Source organism: Neoarius graeffei, chromosome 6 (assembly GCF_027579695.1).
Source record: "Neoarius graeffei isolate fNeoGra1 chromosome 6, fNeoGra1.pri, whole genome shotgun sequence".
NCBI classification, from domain to species: domain Eukaryota; kingdom Metazoa; phylum Chordata; class Actinopteri; order Siluriformes; family Ariidae; genus Neoarius; species Neoarius graeffei.
Genome location: NC_083574.1, coordinates 47,030,930 through 47,047,810, shown reverse-complemented (window position 1 = coordinate 47,047,810; position 16,881 = coordinate 47,030,930). Strand labels below are relative to the sequence as shown.

The 16,881-nt window shown below is 41.9% G+C and overlaps 2 protein-coding genes across 2 annotated transcripts; one reads left to right on the top strand and one right to left on the bottom strand.

Moving 5' to 3' along the window:
• The first annotated feature begins 1,917 nt into the window (after positions 1–1,917).
• pdf (peptide deformylase, mitochondrial) lies at positions 1,918–8,673 on the top strand. The gene is made up of 2 exons (XM_060923729.1): positions 1,918–2,681; positions 8,480–8,673. Exons 1-2 carry the CDS (start codon positions 2,114–2,116, stop codon positions 8,635–8,637), a joined length of 726 nt encoding a protein of 241 aa, XP_060779712.1. The 5' UTR covers positions 1,918–2,113; the 3' UTR covers positions 8,638–8,673.
• Positions 8,104–16,812, bottom strand: spata2l (spermatogenesis associated 2-like). The gene is made up of 3 exons (XM_060923728.1): positions 16,697–16,812; positions 11,959–12,295; positions 8,104–11,108 (listed from the first exon to the last, which is right to left on the bottom strand). The coding sequence occupies exons 2-3, from the start codon at positions 12,292–12,294 to the stop codon at positions 9,657–9,659; spliced, it is 1,788 nt and encodes a 595-aa protein (XP_060779711.1). The 5' UTR covers position 12,295; positions 16,697–16,812; the 3' UTR covers positions 8,104–9,656.
• Positions 16,813–16,881: the final 69 nt, after the last annotated feature.

The window sequence follows — 16,881 nt, the reverse complement described above, 5'->3', positions numbered from 1 at the left end:
TGTGCTCGTTCCTTATCCTGTCCAACCTCGTCACTCCCATCGCAAACCTTAACATCTTCAACTCCGCCACCTCCAACTTTGCCTCCTGTCTCTTCGTTAAGGTTACGGTCTCCAATCCATACTTCACAGCTGGTCTCACTACTGTCTTATACATCTTACCTTTCACTTTTGCTGGGACTTTCCTATCACAAATGACTCCCGAAATCCTTCTCCAACTGCTCCACCCTGCCTGCACTCGCTTTCTCACCTCGCTATCGCAGCCCCCATTTTCCTGCACAGTTGACCCCAGGTACCTAAACTCACCAACTTTCTTTACGTCTACTCCTTGCATAACACAAAGGTATAGGTTAAAAAACAACAACTCTGGAACACCAATTATGACTTCAGAGGCACTTTATAAAATGTGTACATCGAATTTGTTCAGAAAATATATAATTGTAGCCATAATTCCATCCATCCATTATCTGTAGCCGCTTATCCTGTTCTACAGGGTCGCAGGCAAGCTGGAGCCTATCCCAGCTGACTATGGGCGAGATGCGGGGTCCACCCTGGACAAGTCACCAGGTTATCGCAGAGCTGACACAGAGACAAACAGCCATTCACACTCACATTCACATCTACGGTCAATTTAGAGCCACCAATTAACCTAACCTAGCCTGCATGTCTTTGGACTGTGGGGGAAACCAGAGCACCTGGAGGAAACCCACACAGATACGGGGAGAACATGCAAACTCCACACAGAAAGGCCTCTGCCGGCTGCTGGGCTCGAACCCAGGACCTTCTAGCTGTGAGGCGACAGTGCTAACCACTACACCACAATTATGATCTTATTATATCGATTATACTTAAGTGTGCATCTATTTAGAGCTTTGGACATTTATTTTGATGGTGGAAAAGTCATGCTGATTCACGGTCCATTAAAAAAACCCCTCTGGAACACCAATTATGACTTCAGAGCCACTTCATAAAATGTGTACACTGAATTTGTTCAGAAAATTTATAATTGTAGCCACAATTATGATCTTATTATATCAATTATATACGAGTGTGCATCTATTTAGAGCTTTGGACTTTTATTTTGAAGGTGGAAAAGTCATGCTGATTCACGGCCCATAAAAAAAAAAACACCTCTGGTACACCAATTATGACTTCAGAGCCACTTCATAAAATGTGTACACCGAATTTGTTCAGAAAATTTATAATTGTAGCCACAATTATGATCTTATTATATCGGTTATACACGAGTGTGCATCTATTTAGAGCTTTGGACTTTTATTTTGAAGGTGGAAAAGTCCTTTTGATTCACGGCCCATAAAAAAAAAAAAAAACACCTCTGGTACACCAATTATGACTTCAGAGCCACTTCATAAAATGTGTACATCGAATTTGTTCAAAAAATTTATAATTGTAGCCATAATTATTATCTTATTATATTGATTATACATGAGTGTGCATCTATTTAGAGCTTTGGACTTTTATTTTGAAGGTGGAAAAGTCCTGTTGATTCACGGCCGATTAAAAAAACCCTCTGGAACACCAATTATGACTTCAGAGCCACTTCATAAAATGTGTACATTGAATTTGTTCAGAAAATTTACAATTGTAGCCATAATTATGATCTTATTATATCAATTATATACGAGCGTGCATCTATTTAGAGCTTCGGACTTTTATTTTGAAGGTGAAAAAGTCATATTGATTCACGGCCCATAAAAAAAAAAAACCACCTCTGGAACACCAATTATGACTTCAAAGCCACTTCATAAAATGTGTACATTGAATTTGTTCAGAAAATTTACAATTGTAGCCATAATTATGATCTTATTATATCAATTATATACGAGTGTGCATCTATTTAGAGCTTTGGACTTTTATTTTGAAGGTGGAAAAGTCCTGTTGATTCACGGCCATATTGGATTACAGGAAGGACGAATAAACGAAGAGAGAAGAGTTCGGCTTGGGGTTTGAGTTGTTTGTGCAATAATGAGCATTAAATACTGAGTGTGTGGTTTTTATTTTATTGTCCCGTTATTTCACGCCGGGTCGGTGTATATTTTTGAAACTCCAGCCTGTGTGTTATTTTGTTCTTCAGAGGAGCTGAACTGCACTGAGAATGAACAGACAGCTGAGGACATGTCTCGGTTGGTTGTTGAGGACTGATTTGTCCTCCAGCAGGACTTCCTGTCTGTGTCCTTCCACATGCGCTGCACCGCTCCGCTCTCAGTCCACGGCCGTGAAAACGCGCTCGTACCTGCAGTACGTTAAAAGGAAACTCCTCGCACCCAGAGCCCCTCCGTACAGCCGCGTGTGTCAGGTGGGAGATCCGGTGCTGCGCTGCAGAGCTGCAGATGTGGAGCCGGCAGCTGTGCAGGGAGCGGAAGTGCAGCGCGTGGTTCGCACCATGGTAACGGTGATGCGCAGGCTGCGGTGTGTGGGGCTGAGCGCGCCGCAGGTCGGAGTGGCTCTGCGCATCGTCGCTGTGGAGTATCCGGAGGAGCTGCTGCGGGAGAGCGCTCCAGCCGCCATCGCGGCCCGCGGGCTGCGCTCAGTGCCCCTCAAGGTGTTCATTAACCCGCAGCTCCGCGTGTTAAACGGACGCACTGTCAGCTTCCCGGAGGCCTGTGAGAGCATCTCGGGCTTCTCGGCTTCTGTCCCGCGCTACATCTCGGTAGAGGTCTCAGGTGACAAGTCTCACTTCTTCAGTCTTTAACTCCTTTATCCTGGCCAGAGTCGGTCCCTGCGAATGGGGCATGCAGAATGGGACACCAGTCTATGCACAAACGCACACTCACTCACTCACACACACTCACTCTCACTCACTCACACACACTCACACACTCTCTCTCTCTCTCTCTCACACACACACACTCTCTCTCTCACACACACACACACACATTCACACTCACTCACACACGCGCACACCAGTGGCGGCTCCTGAATTTTTTTTCGGGGGGGGGGGCAGTTTTCCCCTGTTATGTCTACACGGACCGTAAATGTCCACAGGACTGAAGTAAATTGACCTAGGTAGCAAATCAATTGGCCGAACTTGTTTTTGCCTGGTAAATTCAGATATCAGGCGGCACGGTGGTGTAGTGGTTAGCGCTGTCGCCTCACAGCAAGAAGGTCCTGGGTTCGAGCCCCGGGGCCGGCGAGGGCCTTTCTGTGCGGAGTTTGCATGTTCTCCCCGTGTCTGCGTGGGTTTCCTCCGGGTGCTCCGGTTTCCCCCACAGTCCAAAGACATGCAGGTTAGGTTAACTGGTGACTCTAAACTGACCGTAGGTGTGAATGTGAGTGTGAATGGTTGTCTGTGTCTATGTGTCAGCCCTGTGATGACCTGGCGACTTGTCCAGGGTGTACCCCGCCTTTCGCCCATAGTCAGCTGGGATAGGCTCCAGCTTGCCTGCGACCCTGTAGAAGGATAAAGCGGCTAGAGATAATGAGATGAGATGAAATTCAGATATCAATATAGACAATATCTCTTCTCTCCACTAGGTGGCAACACTGAACAAGTTAAAGGTGGCAAACTAATGCCGCTTTTCCACTACAAACGCGGCTGAGTCGGGCTGAGCCGTGCCGTGCTGAGTCGAGCCGAGTGAGGCTATTGAAGTTGCATTTTGACTACAGCCGCGCTGAACCGTGCTGGCTGGAAGTGGGTGGACACTTTGGGTGGAGTTAGCGAAAGTGGGTGGACGTCAGGTGATGTCGTTAAGCAGCGCAAACAGATCAGTGAGCTTTTAAGTGGTAGTCTCACAACCCGAATAGTAAACAATAAACATGGAGGACATGGAGTCGTTAGTGTTGCTGGTCTTGGTGCTGTGGCTTGTTGTCACCGACAACGCCAACAGATACTGGCAAGAGCGTATAGATGAGGCGAGGCGCATAAGGCTTCAGAAATTCTCGTAATTCTTCTTCTTCCGGGTTTGCGGTGTTTACAGATCCCAGCGTGCTCGCGGGGCGTGTGTGGGCATGTGAGGACACTCCTCCTCACCAATCAGTGCACAGGGGAGTGTCTGCTCACGCCCCCAACCTCACTCGGCTCGCTTCGGCTCGCTTCAGCCCCACTCCAAAACGGTGCGAGTTTTAGGGGCTAAGCAGGGCTGAAGCGAGCTGAGTCGTGCTGGTTTTTGGTAGTCGAAACGCGAGCCGTGTCGGGCTGAAGCGAGCTGAAAAAGGGTAGTGGAAAAGGGCCATTAGGTAGCCTAGTAAACTAGACCCACCCGCCTAGCGGCCAAAAATATTTTTGCCTACGAGTGGCAAATATTCACATTTAGTCTGGCTTGCCAGGCTAAAACTAAGGAAGATTCATTGTGAAGCCTTCAAAGCAAAACATTTGGCATCACAATCAATTAATATTACATTACTCATTTATTTTCTCATATTATTCCAGTATTCTATAATAAGTAGACACAAATTCTTAATTATAAACATATTCTAATTTCTTCAATTCTAAAGAATGCAATTAAAGTGGCAGGATATAAATCCAAAACAAGTGTTTAAGTTTTGAAAAAGATGAAGAAAAGCATAACCATCAAACAAACATGTGCAGCTTAATTATGTGTTTTTTTTATATGGAATTGCACCATTTTAACAACAAATAATTCTAAATAAATTCTGCAGTTTTTTTCCCCAAGAATTCCTCCAGAAAGCCATGCCTTAAAAGGAAATTTAAAGTATTACAAGCATGTCAATGAACACAAAACGCTTTAGTTATTTAGCTATACACACACACAAGGTTACACAAGGTTTTGTAGTCAGTGCAACTTGGCTTAACAAGTTGGAAAAAAGGTAAGGTGCTGCTGGCTCCAATGAACACTTACTGTACAATATATAAAAACTGAAAATATGCTTAATTTACACCAAGTCAGAGAGAACTTGAGGCTACTGAAATATTCCAAGCATGGCAATGTTAAACTGCCATTGGTAAAACAAAAACATGGCAATGTTAAACTGCCATTGGTAAAACACACACACACACACAACTTTTGCCTAGTAAATTCAAATATCAGATATCACTGTACCGTCTGCTGTGCTACTTCCAGGGTGGAAGAGAACGCAAGGGTAGCAAAAACGAGCATTGACTACATCACAGCCAGCTCGCTAAGTTTTCCGGTGGTACCAGTTCTTGTTAAAACCTCTTGAGTAGGTCTTCTCCCCCTTCGTAGACACTTGCTTGATGTTTAAATTCGGTCTCGGAGGTCCTAGCTGTTTGATTGCCGTTTTCTCCTCATTGGTACGACGACTAAAGGGAACTTCTTTCAGAGACGCTATCGTATTGTTGCACTCAACACTCGCCATCTTCTTCATAGAATGTTCACACGTTTCCCGTGCAAGTTGCGTTTTCCAGCCCAAAATTATGTTCAAAACCCGCCAAAATGCACTTAAAACCAATCTGGCAACACTTGCGCGGCGCAACAGGCGTATGACGTAAGCACGCTGCTTGTGCGCGCACATAAAACCTAATAGAAAATGCATTGAGAGCAGGATTTTCGAAAAAAACGTACGTACCATTAGTGTCAATGGGAGATTTTGGGGCAAATCTGAACCTGACAGAAATCGCCCCAAAAGGGCGTGGCTACACCAGGCGCGACCTTAGCCTAATTGGACAATGACATTACTGTTGGTAGTAGGAGTAGATAAAAAAAAAAAAATCTCCCTCCCTGTTTGGGAGTGTCGCCCAAATCGCCCCTATTAACGAGCCGCCAGTGGCGCACACTCTCTCTCACACACACACTCACACATGCGCACACTCTCTCTCTCTCTCACACACACACACACACACACACACACACACACTCTCACGCGCGCACTCACACACGCGCGCACTCTCTCACGCGCGCACACACACACACAGACTGTCTCTCTCTCACACACACACACACACACTCTCACACTCTCTCTCACACGCGCACACTCTCTCTCACACGCGCACACTCTCTCTCACACGCGCACTCTCACACACAGACACACTAAGGGGCAATTTAGTGTTGCTAATCTACCATCATCTACCTGGAAATGGGACATGCAGAATGGGACACCAGTCTATGCGCACACACTCACTCTCTCACACACTCTCACTCTTTCTCACACACACTAAGGGGCAATTTAGCATTGCCAATCCACCTTCATGTATTTTGTATGAGGTGGAAGGAAACTGGAAACCAACACACACACCGTGAGAACATGCAAAACAACATAAACACTACTTTATCCAAAGCAACTTACAACTAAGAAGAGAGACAAACAGTTTTTAGGGATTAAGGACCTTGCTCAAGGGCCTAAAAGTAGCTCGGATTTGAACTCATGAGCTTCCAGTGACTGAGCTCAGGATTGAATCCAGGATCTCAATAATCAGGAATATAATTAATTATTGAAACTAACAAACAAAACTCTTTTCAGTGATTGGGGCAGCTCTTGATGCAGGTTATATCTGCATGTGACTTTTAAACTTTATTTTAGGTTTACAAAACACTAGTTATTTCTAAGAATTTTATTTTACTTCCTTGCTCTCAAATCAAAATAGCCACAGTCGTGCTTGAAAGTTTATGAACCCTTTAGAATTTCCTATATTTCTGCATAAATATGACCTAAAACATCATCAGATTTTCACACAAGTCCTAAAAGTAGATAAAGAGAACCCAGTTAAACAAATGAGACAAAAATATTATACTTGGTCATTTATTCATTGAGGAAAATGATCCAATATTACATATCTGTGAGTGGCAAAAGGATGTGAACCTTTGCTTTCAGTATCTGGTGTGACCCCCTTGTGCAGCAATAACTGCAACTAAACGTTTCCGGTAACTGTTGATCAGTCCTGCACACCGGCTTGGAGGAATTTTAGCCCATTCCTCCGTACAGAACAGCTTCAACTCTGGGATGTTGGTGGGTTTCCTCACATGAACTGCTCGCTTCAGGTCCTTCCACAACATTTCGATTGGATTAAGGTCAGGACTTTGACTTGGCCATTCCAAAACATTAACTTTATTCTTCTTTAACCATTCTTTGGTAGAACGACTTGTGTGCTTAGGGTCGTTGTCTTGCTGCATGACCCACCTTCTCTTGAGATTCAGTTCATGGACAGATGCCCTGACATTTTCCTTTAGAATTCGCTGGTATAATTCAGAATTCATTGTTCCATCACTGATGGCAAGCCGTCCTGGCCCAGATGCAGCAAAACAGGCCCAAACCATGACACTACCACCACCATGTTTCATAGATGGGATAAGGTTCTTATGCTGGAATACAGTGTTTTCCTTTCTCCAAACATAACACTTCTCATTTAAACCAAAAAGTTCTATTTTGGTCTCATCCTTCCACAAAACATTTTTCCAATAGCCTTCTGGCTTGTCCACGTGATCTTTAGCAAACTGCAGATGAGCAGCAGTGTTCTTTTTTGGAGAGCAGTGGCTTTCTCCTTGCAACCCTGCCATGCACACCATTGTTGTTCAGTGTTCTCCTGATGGTGGACTCATGAACATTGACATTAGCCAATATGAGAGAGGCCTTCAGTTGCTTAGAAGTTACCCTGGGGTCCTTTGTGACCTCGCCAACTATTACACGCCTTGCTCTTGGAGTGATCTTTGTTGGTTGACCACTCCTGGGGAGGATAACAATGGTCTTGAATTTCCTCCATTTGTACACAATCTGTCTGACTGTGGATTGGTGGAGTCGAAACTCTCTTTAGAGATGGTTTTGTAACCTTTTCCAGCCTGATGAGCATCAACAACGCTTTTCCTGAGGTCCTCAGAATGATACACTTCCACAAACATGTGTTGTGAAGATCAGACTTTGATAGATCCCTGTTCTTTAAATAAAACAGGGTGCCCACTCACACCTGATTGTCATCCCATTGATTGAAAACACAACTCTAATTTCACCTTCAAATTAACTGCTAATCCTAGAGGTTCACATACTTTTGCCACTCACAGATATGTAATATTGGATCATTTTCCTCAATAAATAAATGACCAAGTATAATATTTTTATCTCATTTGTTTAACTGGGTTCTCTTTATCTACTTGTGTGAAAATCTGATTGTTTTAGGTCATATTTATGCAGAAATATAGAAAATTCTAAAGAGTTCACAAACTTTCAAGCACCACTGTATAACACAATATAAACATATGTTTATTTATTTGTCTTCCATAATGACATTTCATGTAAAAAAAAGTATTAAAATACCCTGCTAGTAGGTGGACTGGCTACACTAAATTGCCCCTGTGTGTGAGTGTGTGTCAGTGTGCGCGCATTGTGCTGCACTGGACTGGTGTCCCATCTGTTTTGCCTTACGGCCAGTGCGCCGGATCTACCATGACCCTGACCAGGACAAAGTGATTAATGAAAACAAACAGATGACTGGTAACAGTTAAATTCAGGGGCAGAACCAAAGATAGAAGAATAGTAGATTGTGACAACAGTTACAACTAAAATGCTCAACTGTCTAGTGATATACCCCTCTGATTATTCTCTTTTTCCAAAGGACTGAATGAAAAAGCCGAGCCCGTCACCTGGCAAGCAAGTGGCTGGCCAGCAAGGATACTGCAGCATGAGATGGATCACCTTGATGGAATTCTTTATGTCGACCGTATGGACAGTAAAACGTTTATTAATGTCAACTGGGAAGAATACAACGAATAGCAGTTCTGCATTAAAAAAATGTACATTTGTTCAAAATTTGTGGTTTAAATGAACTTTTTTTCCCACGGTAACAAAAATAAGTAGTTAAAATACATTATTCTAATACAACAATAAGTGCAACTACATGTAAAGTTTAAGGAAATTCTTTTCATGCTCATTTGTGGGAAGAATCATCCCACGTGATCAGACATTTATAACAACACTATCGCTACACAAAAAACTGATTTAAAATGTCAGTCAAACTTCAAAATCACAGACTGGAATTTTCAGAAGAGCAGTTCTAAGACATTTATTTTAGAGAAAACAAAACAAAAGAGCTATTAAGACGTATCCCAAAAATGAGGAAGCAAACACATACTTCAGGTTTGTTATGTATTAAACTCGAACTGCAGAGCTGTTTAGAACCATATCAGCTGTTTGATAAGGTCATGGTGTTTTTAGGGTTTTTTTTAACAACTTCAAGACAAAGTAACGCTTAAGGCATGGTTTGTGTCCATCTAGTAAATTTATCTACTATAGTGATTTGGCTGTAATAACAAATGAAACCAGATCTGGTAACGTGCCTTTAAAGGAACAGTCCACCGTACTAACACCTTCTGCGCGCTTCGGCAGCGCATTGATATCTGAGCTCCGTATCAATGCGCTGCCGAAGCGCGCAGAAGGTGTTAGTACGCCTGTCATTATAGTGCGGACTTTCCATAGCATAGAAAATCGCTACGTTTCAATTTGTGTAACTGAACTTGTTTCATGTCACTGGCCATATAAACCTATGTAAACAGGAAAAACGTGGAAGAGTTTGGTCGCATCTAACTACAGCCCCAAAAAATACCATTGGCCATACTGAGCTTAGCTACATTGCTAACAGGAGTGACAGCGCGTCTGACTGCGTGGGAGGTCGCGCAAAGCTTGGAGAGGTACGGAGCAGCTCGTCTCAAATCAGATAAGAGCATATTTCATTATGGAAGTACGGTGGACTGTTCCTTTAAAGCAGCTAGATAAATACGGTATAAAGTCATTCCTTAAACAGCCGTGTTATCAAAAGGCATGCCACATTTGCATTCCAGGGGATTTTTAAACCAACAAGTTTTGCAATATTGGGCACAGCAGTACCTGCACAGAATGAAAAGCTGAGTGTTTGAGCACACACAGCACACGTATCGGAGACTCTGCACTTCATGTTGTCTTTGGCACTGATTATCATCACAGGAAACGGCATGGAAAACTCTGCAATTGAGGCAGGCAAAATTTGGCTCTGCGGATGTACAACACTGGTGCATAGGCATGGGCTTGGCTTCGGTTTCATTATTTTCAAGCAGGTATGTCACATTGTGGCCAGAACTGCTGCAGTTCTGTAGTTCATTACAAAACAAGTCGTGGGATTTGTTGCATGTATGGCAGACTGCATACTGTGTACCTGCTACTTTAAAACATGTATGTGCAGTCAGCCCTTGTTCTACTTGAGCCGGCTGTAACCTTCCTGTAGTTTGCACATTATGGCTTTCATGGAGACACTGTTGAAGTTCCTTACAGTTTACATCATGGATATAATGACAATCATGGCACACGAAGAAAAAATTGTTGCTGGGTTTGTTTATACAGCTGTGCTGCTTCAGATCATCTTTTGGTAGATTTTCCCACTGTTGCGTCTGATCCTGTCTGGTGTGGGATCGTGTATCCATCATGTGCTGCTGCATAAACTTCATAACCTCGTGCTCTTGCTCAGTGCAGCTCCGAATACAAGCGCAATCCGTACTATGATTTTCTTCACACTGGAGGCATGGCTTAAGATAGGAGGAGTCATATGACTTTAAACAGTTATATACATGTTGTCCTTCTATTGATGCACCAAGCTGGGCATTACTCACTGTCGTAAACCGTCTTTCATTTTCACATGGCTTTAGACTCGAGTCAGTGTTCTGCAGCGTTGCTTTGATTTGACAGGTCAGGGATGAGACAGACTGTGCCTTCTTTTCATTCCTCTCCTTGTCTGACTGAGAAATGTTACTGCGGGACATATGTGCTCGGGGATTTTCACTGGGTGGAATGTAAGGAAGGCTGGGTGGTGAAGCCATGTGACTATGCTCTTCTGTAGTGTTGTCTGTGTACAGATCTAGAGTTGCATCTAGAACTAATGGTGAATCAGATGAAGCAGGTTCCAGCTTTCTCTTTGCCCTGTCCAGTGCTATTTGAAAAGTGCAGCCACGCTTTCTTTCCTGAATGATTTGAAGCACCCACTCTGTGCTGCCACCCAGGGAGGCCACAGCAGTAAGCAGCAGGTGGCACTCTATACGAGCAATGAAGAAACCACATGCCAGCTGGAGAAGGGCGTGTGAGTGAACCGGTATTGTGCCAAGCCTCAGCTCCTCGTCATTGCTGCTTGCTGGCTGGTATCCGAGTAATGCAAACAGCTCTTTAGCTTGCTGTGTCGTCAGAGCAGGTTTGATGCAGTGAGTGAACATGCCTGAGAACATCTATTTACCCAAAAAAATAAAATAAAAAAGGAAGTCAGATTCCTAGCTTAGGTAATCTTAAAGGAACAGTCCACCGTACTTCCATAATGAAATATGCTCTTATCTGAATTGAGACGAGCTGCTCCGTACCTCTCCGAGCTTTGCGCGACCTCCCAGTCAGTCAGACGCGCTGTCACTCCTGTTAGCGATGTAGCTAGGCTCAGCATGGCCAATGGTATTTTTTGGGGCTGTAGTTAGATGCGACCAAACTCTTCCGCGTTTTTCCTGTTTACATAGGTTTATATGACCAGTGATATGAAACAAGTTCAGTTACACAAATTGAAACGTAGCGATTTTCTATGCTATGGAAAGTCTGCACTATAATGACAGGCGTACTAACACCTTCTGCGCGCTTCGGCAGCGCATTGATATCTGAGCTCCGTATCAATGCGCTGCGGAAGCGCGCAGAAGGTGTTAGTACGCCTGTCATTATAGTGCCGACTTTCCATAGCATAGAAAATCGCTACGTTTCAATTTGTGTAACTGAACTTGTTTCATATCACTGGTCATATAAACCTATGTAAACAGGAAAAACGCGGAAGAGTTTGGTCGCATCTAACTACAGCCCCAAAAAATACCATTGGCCATGCTGAGCCTAGCTACATCGCTAACAGGAGTGACAGTGCGTCTGACTGACTGGGAGGTCGCGCAAAGCTCGGAGAGGTACGGAGCAGCTCGTCTCAATTCAGATAAGAGCATATTTCATTATGGAAGTACGGTGAACTGTTCCTTTAAACTTAAATATCATAGAACAAATTGTAAAATCAAGCTTTTAAGGTCCCATTTAACAAAATTCAACAAATCAGCATACCTTCACCACCTTGTACTCCTTCCGCCATGGGCATAAGTAGAGATTTAGTGCTGCAAGCTCTAGCACTTCGAATGCCTTAACGAGACTTTTGAGCCTATTTTGGCCCAAAGTGTGGTGTGATGCTCGGAGCGAAGCTTCTATCACTGACAGTGTGTCTAGCCCAAGCGGAGGGTGGAAGTCTTGAGGACTGCATTCAGACAGACGTGCTTCAACTTCCTTACACAACTCTTCATCCCGGCACACCAGATCCCACTCGCCTTGTTGAAGTCGTCGTTCCAGGCTCGCCTGATAAACTTCCCAGTAACCAATCCCATTTTTTCTAATTACAGCACTCATCCTGAAAACAGGATACAGAGAAGCTTATTTTAAACTTTGACTCGTTTAAAATAATTAAATATAAAATTTTAAGAAATTAATATTAACCTCTTTAGATTGGTTTATTTTCCTAGATATTTCAAAGAAATATTCTTTCTTACACCTAAACCCTTGAGAGATACAGCTGATATTTTTAAAGTGAAACATAATAGAGCAGTGGCTACAATTATCGACGCCTTTTCAGATTTACAAATAAAAAACAATTTTGCAAAGGTGCGTTTCAGTTACAACAGTTATTACTGGTTAATTAATCAACTGGAACCCCCCCTCCCCCCCGCTCTTGCCATCTGATGATGCAGCTCGTTACCTGAGATGGAATTTTTTTTTCAGCACGATCAGCAATTTGAGAAAAACCCGGACGTTATCATCGCAGGTAAGAATGGTGGAAAGATCATGGAGATGTTTCTACTTATCAAATTCACTGATATTTCATGATATCCTTGTCGAAACCTACTTTGTTTCTTATTCTTTCATTTGAGTCACCATTTTGTATCTAAACACGCGTTTGAAAAGTCACATGATATTTCAATAATAGTGATCACTTTCACTGGTGTCCACCATTATCGACACCCTGTGGAATTATTAAGTGACATTTACAACTGTTATGGATCAATCTTTGTGTAACATTGTTGAAGTAGATGGAGTACTTTATATTAAAAAAAAAGTGCTGTGATTTATATATTTTTTCTGATTCATAACAGAATCGAATGCTTATGGAGTATTTGGAATCCTGTTGCAATACATAGAATTCGACCAGAATTAAATTCCTAGCATATAAAGAATTACATGTTTGAAATATTCATATTTTTGTATTCCATTCAGAATTTTTTGCAGTTTGTTGTAGATATCTACCACATATTACAATATCAGTACACATTTTATATTTTTAAATGTAAATTTAAAATTTCAATTAAAAAAAAAATATATACATATATCGACCGTTGACCTGGATTTTCATGTGGTTATAATGTCTACTGTCTGTTGACATTTATTGGTAAACTACAAAACTACAAACAACAACGAATGATGAACAAAACATGATCTATGAAAATACTTAGAAAGTGGGTAGAAAGTGGAACAAAAAGATTTTCTGACAGGTTAAACATTATCAGTTCATTTGTTTACGAACATTAGAATTACTTCCTCATTTGCGTAAGCACCGACATCGATATATTTATATAAAAGATACTAAATATAAGTCTATGTAAAATAAATTTTAAATAAAAACTATGTTTTGTTTACTTAATACCACATACTGATTTTATTTTTAAATAAATAATCGCCTGGGTATCGATAATTGTGGAACAATGTCGATAATAGGCCATTTGCAGGAATTGGTCACGTGTCAATTTTCCCCATAGCAACAAGGCCGTGGTGGGCAAGCTAACTTGACATTCCTTGACAGCCATAAGAGTTTGACTGGCGATGCAAAGCAATCCATTTCTATAACGGCTGTTTTTACCTTTTCTACTGTCTTTTTTGACCTGAAGTTTCGTGTGTACTTGGAAAAAGTTTGTGGTTTTAACTTCTGTCGAAAATTAAAGCGAATCATTGGCTGTAAAAGAGAGTTTTTTGGACTCAAGTTGGTCGCCGCCGAAAGAAATTCACGTGCGAAATGGTGGATTTCTCAGGTATGCTTATAACTTATAAGTTCTCCTTTTCTACCTTTATCATTCACTTACTGTGTGAAGATTCTTGAAAATAAATACAGATATATAAACACAGGGTGGCACGGTGGTGTAGTGGTTAGCGCTATCGCCTCACAGCAAGAAGGTCCGGGTTCGAGCCCCGTGGCCGGCGAGGGCCTTTCTGTGTGGAGTTTGCATGTTCTCCCCGTGTCCGCGTGGGTTTCCTCCGGGTGCTCCGGTTTCCCCCACAGTCCAAAAGACATGCAGGTTAGGTTAACTGGTGACTCTAAATTGAGCGTAGGTGTGAATGTGAGTGTGAATGGTTGTCTGTGTCTATGTGTCAGCCCTGTGATGACCTGGCGACTTGTCCAGGGTGTACCCCGCCTTTCGTCCATAGTCAGCTGGGATAGGCTCCAGCTTGCCTGCGACCCTGTAGAACAGGATAAAGCGGCTAGAGATAATGAGATGAGATATATAAACACAGATATATCCACCATTTTGCACGTGAATTTCTTTTGGCAGCGACCAACTTGAGTCCAAAAAACTCTCTTTTACAGCCAACGATTTGCTTTAACTTATGACAGAAGTTAAAACCACAAACTTTTTCCAAGTACAGATGAAAATTCAGGTAAAAAAAAGACAGTAGAAAAGGTAAAAACAGCCGTTATAGAAATGGACTGCTTCGCATCGCATGTCAAACTCTTATGGTTGTCAAGGAATGTCAAGTTAGCTTGCCCACCACAGGCTTGTTGCTATGGGGAAAATTGACACGTGACCAATTCCTGCAAATAGCCTTTTGTGGAACGGTGTCACGTGATCTGATATGCTAAGTAATTGGGAATAGACTTTTTTTTCCAGTGGAAATTTGAATAATTATTCATGCACAATTTACATATTGAAAGTCTTTTCTACTTTTACAATGGCCAAAAGATCATTAAAGTGTCAATAATTGTAGCCGCCGCTCTATATTATAATTTGTTTATGTTTGTGGACTTTTGGTTTCAATAGTCACAACATAAATCTTCAATTTGTATTACATCTCATCTCATTAGCTCTAGCCGCTTTATCCTGTTCTACAAGGTCGCAGGCAAGGCTTTTTAATAGCTTAAAACAAACAAACTGAGAGCACTTATAAAAATAGCATCTGAAAGTAGCTCAACTATGATTACAAAATGACATAAGGGTTGTTTTACAATCAGGGTACGCAAGCTAAAAATCACATTTAACACTTATTATCTTCAATATCAAAAGGCTTGACTAAATAAACTTGGTTGTTTATTGTAGCCCTGTGATAGCTCTATTTCATCTCATCTCATTATCTCTAGCCGCTTTATCCTGTTCTACAAGGTCGCAGGCAAGCTGGAGCCTATCCCAGCTGACTACGGGTGAAAGGCGGGGTACACCCTGGACAAGTCGCCAGGTCATCACAGGGCTGACACATAGACACAGACAACCATTCACACTCACATTCACACCTACGGTCAATTTAGAGTCACCAGTTAACCTAACCTGCATGTCTTTGGACTGTGGGGGAAACCGGAGCACCCGGAGGAAACCCACGCGGACACGGGGAGAACATGCAAACTCCACACAGAAAGGCCCTCGCCGGCCACGGGGCTCGAACCCGGACCTTCTTGCTGTGAGGCGACAGCGCTAACCACTACACCACCGTGCCGCCGATAGCTCTATTTACCATGCAAAAAAAGAAAAAAAATTGGTGATAACATTATTTTTGGTGAATGTATGGCAATATATGTCATATTTAGCAAAATTACTCGTGTCATTTAGAAAAAGTGCTTTTTTTGACCACAGGCAGCTCCAAAAGGGATGCACTTACATCATTCTTCATACCATAAAACACATATTTGGTTCCATATCATTGGAAACATAGTTAAGTTTTAATGTTGAATGCCAGTAAGTTTTCAGACTATTTTGATCAAATTAGTATGTAGCTCTCCGAGACAGCTAATTTTTCAATATAAAATAACATATCTAAAATGATTATTTTCATCCTAAAATGTGGTCAAGATATTGGGACATAAATATTAGAGACAACTAACACAAAGCTTACAGCCTTCTATTTAAAAGCACTATGGAAGTAGTGGATTCTGAATTGTCAAAAAAAAAACGTCCTCTCCGAGAATCACTTCATTTGTTTCTCCCAGCCCTGCTTAAAGCTACACTTAACCTTCTTTATCTTATAGCAGATTACACAAAACTACCATACACACGTCAAAAAATTACCTGAAATCTGTTCTTTAACTTGTCCTTCACTTAAAAACCGGTACAAGAACCAGTTTAAATCAATTTGAATTTTGGGCCCCTGTGACACAAACTTTGTACCCTGATTATAAAACAACCCTTTATTAACCTACACAACTACATTAACAGTCATGGGAAAATGCTGTGAAATCCTATAAAGCATGAATAAACAAATAATAAGCTCAGCCAACAGTCTTACTGTGAGCATTTAAGTTACATCCATCATAGCTCGCTAACAAACACCATGAAAACGAAAGCTGTTTATACCCGAAGATGACCGAGTTAAATAATTAACAAGTTACTAACTACAGCTAAGGCAATATTCGTAAACACAACTTTAATTTTTTAAATCCAAAATGGAGACATTTCCCGGTGATTAGTTTCCTATCAGTCAACTGAGCGACTTTTCTCAACCTGACGAACACGGAACTTTTTAAAATCTCGTAATTTAAAGTCATAAAACTTGTAACAACCTGATGTTTGTCCACTTTCTTCAGTTTTACGGATTAAAGTTGTGCTAAAACAAAATCTTTGAACGACAGCACACCTTAATAGTTGACCGAAGCGAAAACGAAAACAAACAAGAAAAAAAATCACAACTTTTTTTTGACGCAACTTCCGCAAATGACGTCACGTCGCCGTGGATAAAAAGTGCACG

Coding starts and splice junctions, on each gene's coding strand:
- pdf (XM_060923729.1), top strand. CDS start 2,114: ATGAACAGACAGCTGAGGACATGTCTCGGTTGGTTGTTGAGGACTGAT. Junction 2,682..8,479: donor CATCTCGGTAGAGGTCTCAG/GTGACAAGTCTC, acceptor CTTTTTCCAAAG/GACTGAATGAAAAAGCCGAG.
- spata2l (XM_060923728.1), bottom strand. CDS start 12,294: ATGAGTGCTGTAATTAGAAAAAATGGGATTGGTTACTGGGAAGTTTAT. Junction 11,109..11,958: donor AGGAGTACAAGGTGGTGAAG/GTATGCTGATTT, acceptor TTGGGTAAATAG/ATGTTCTCAGGCATGTTCAC.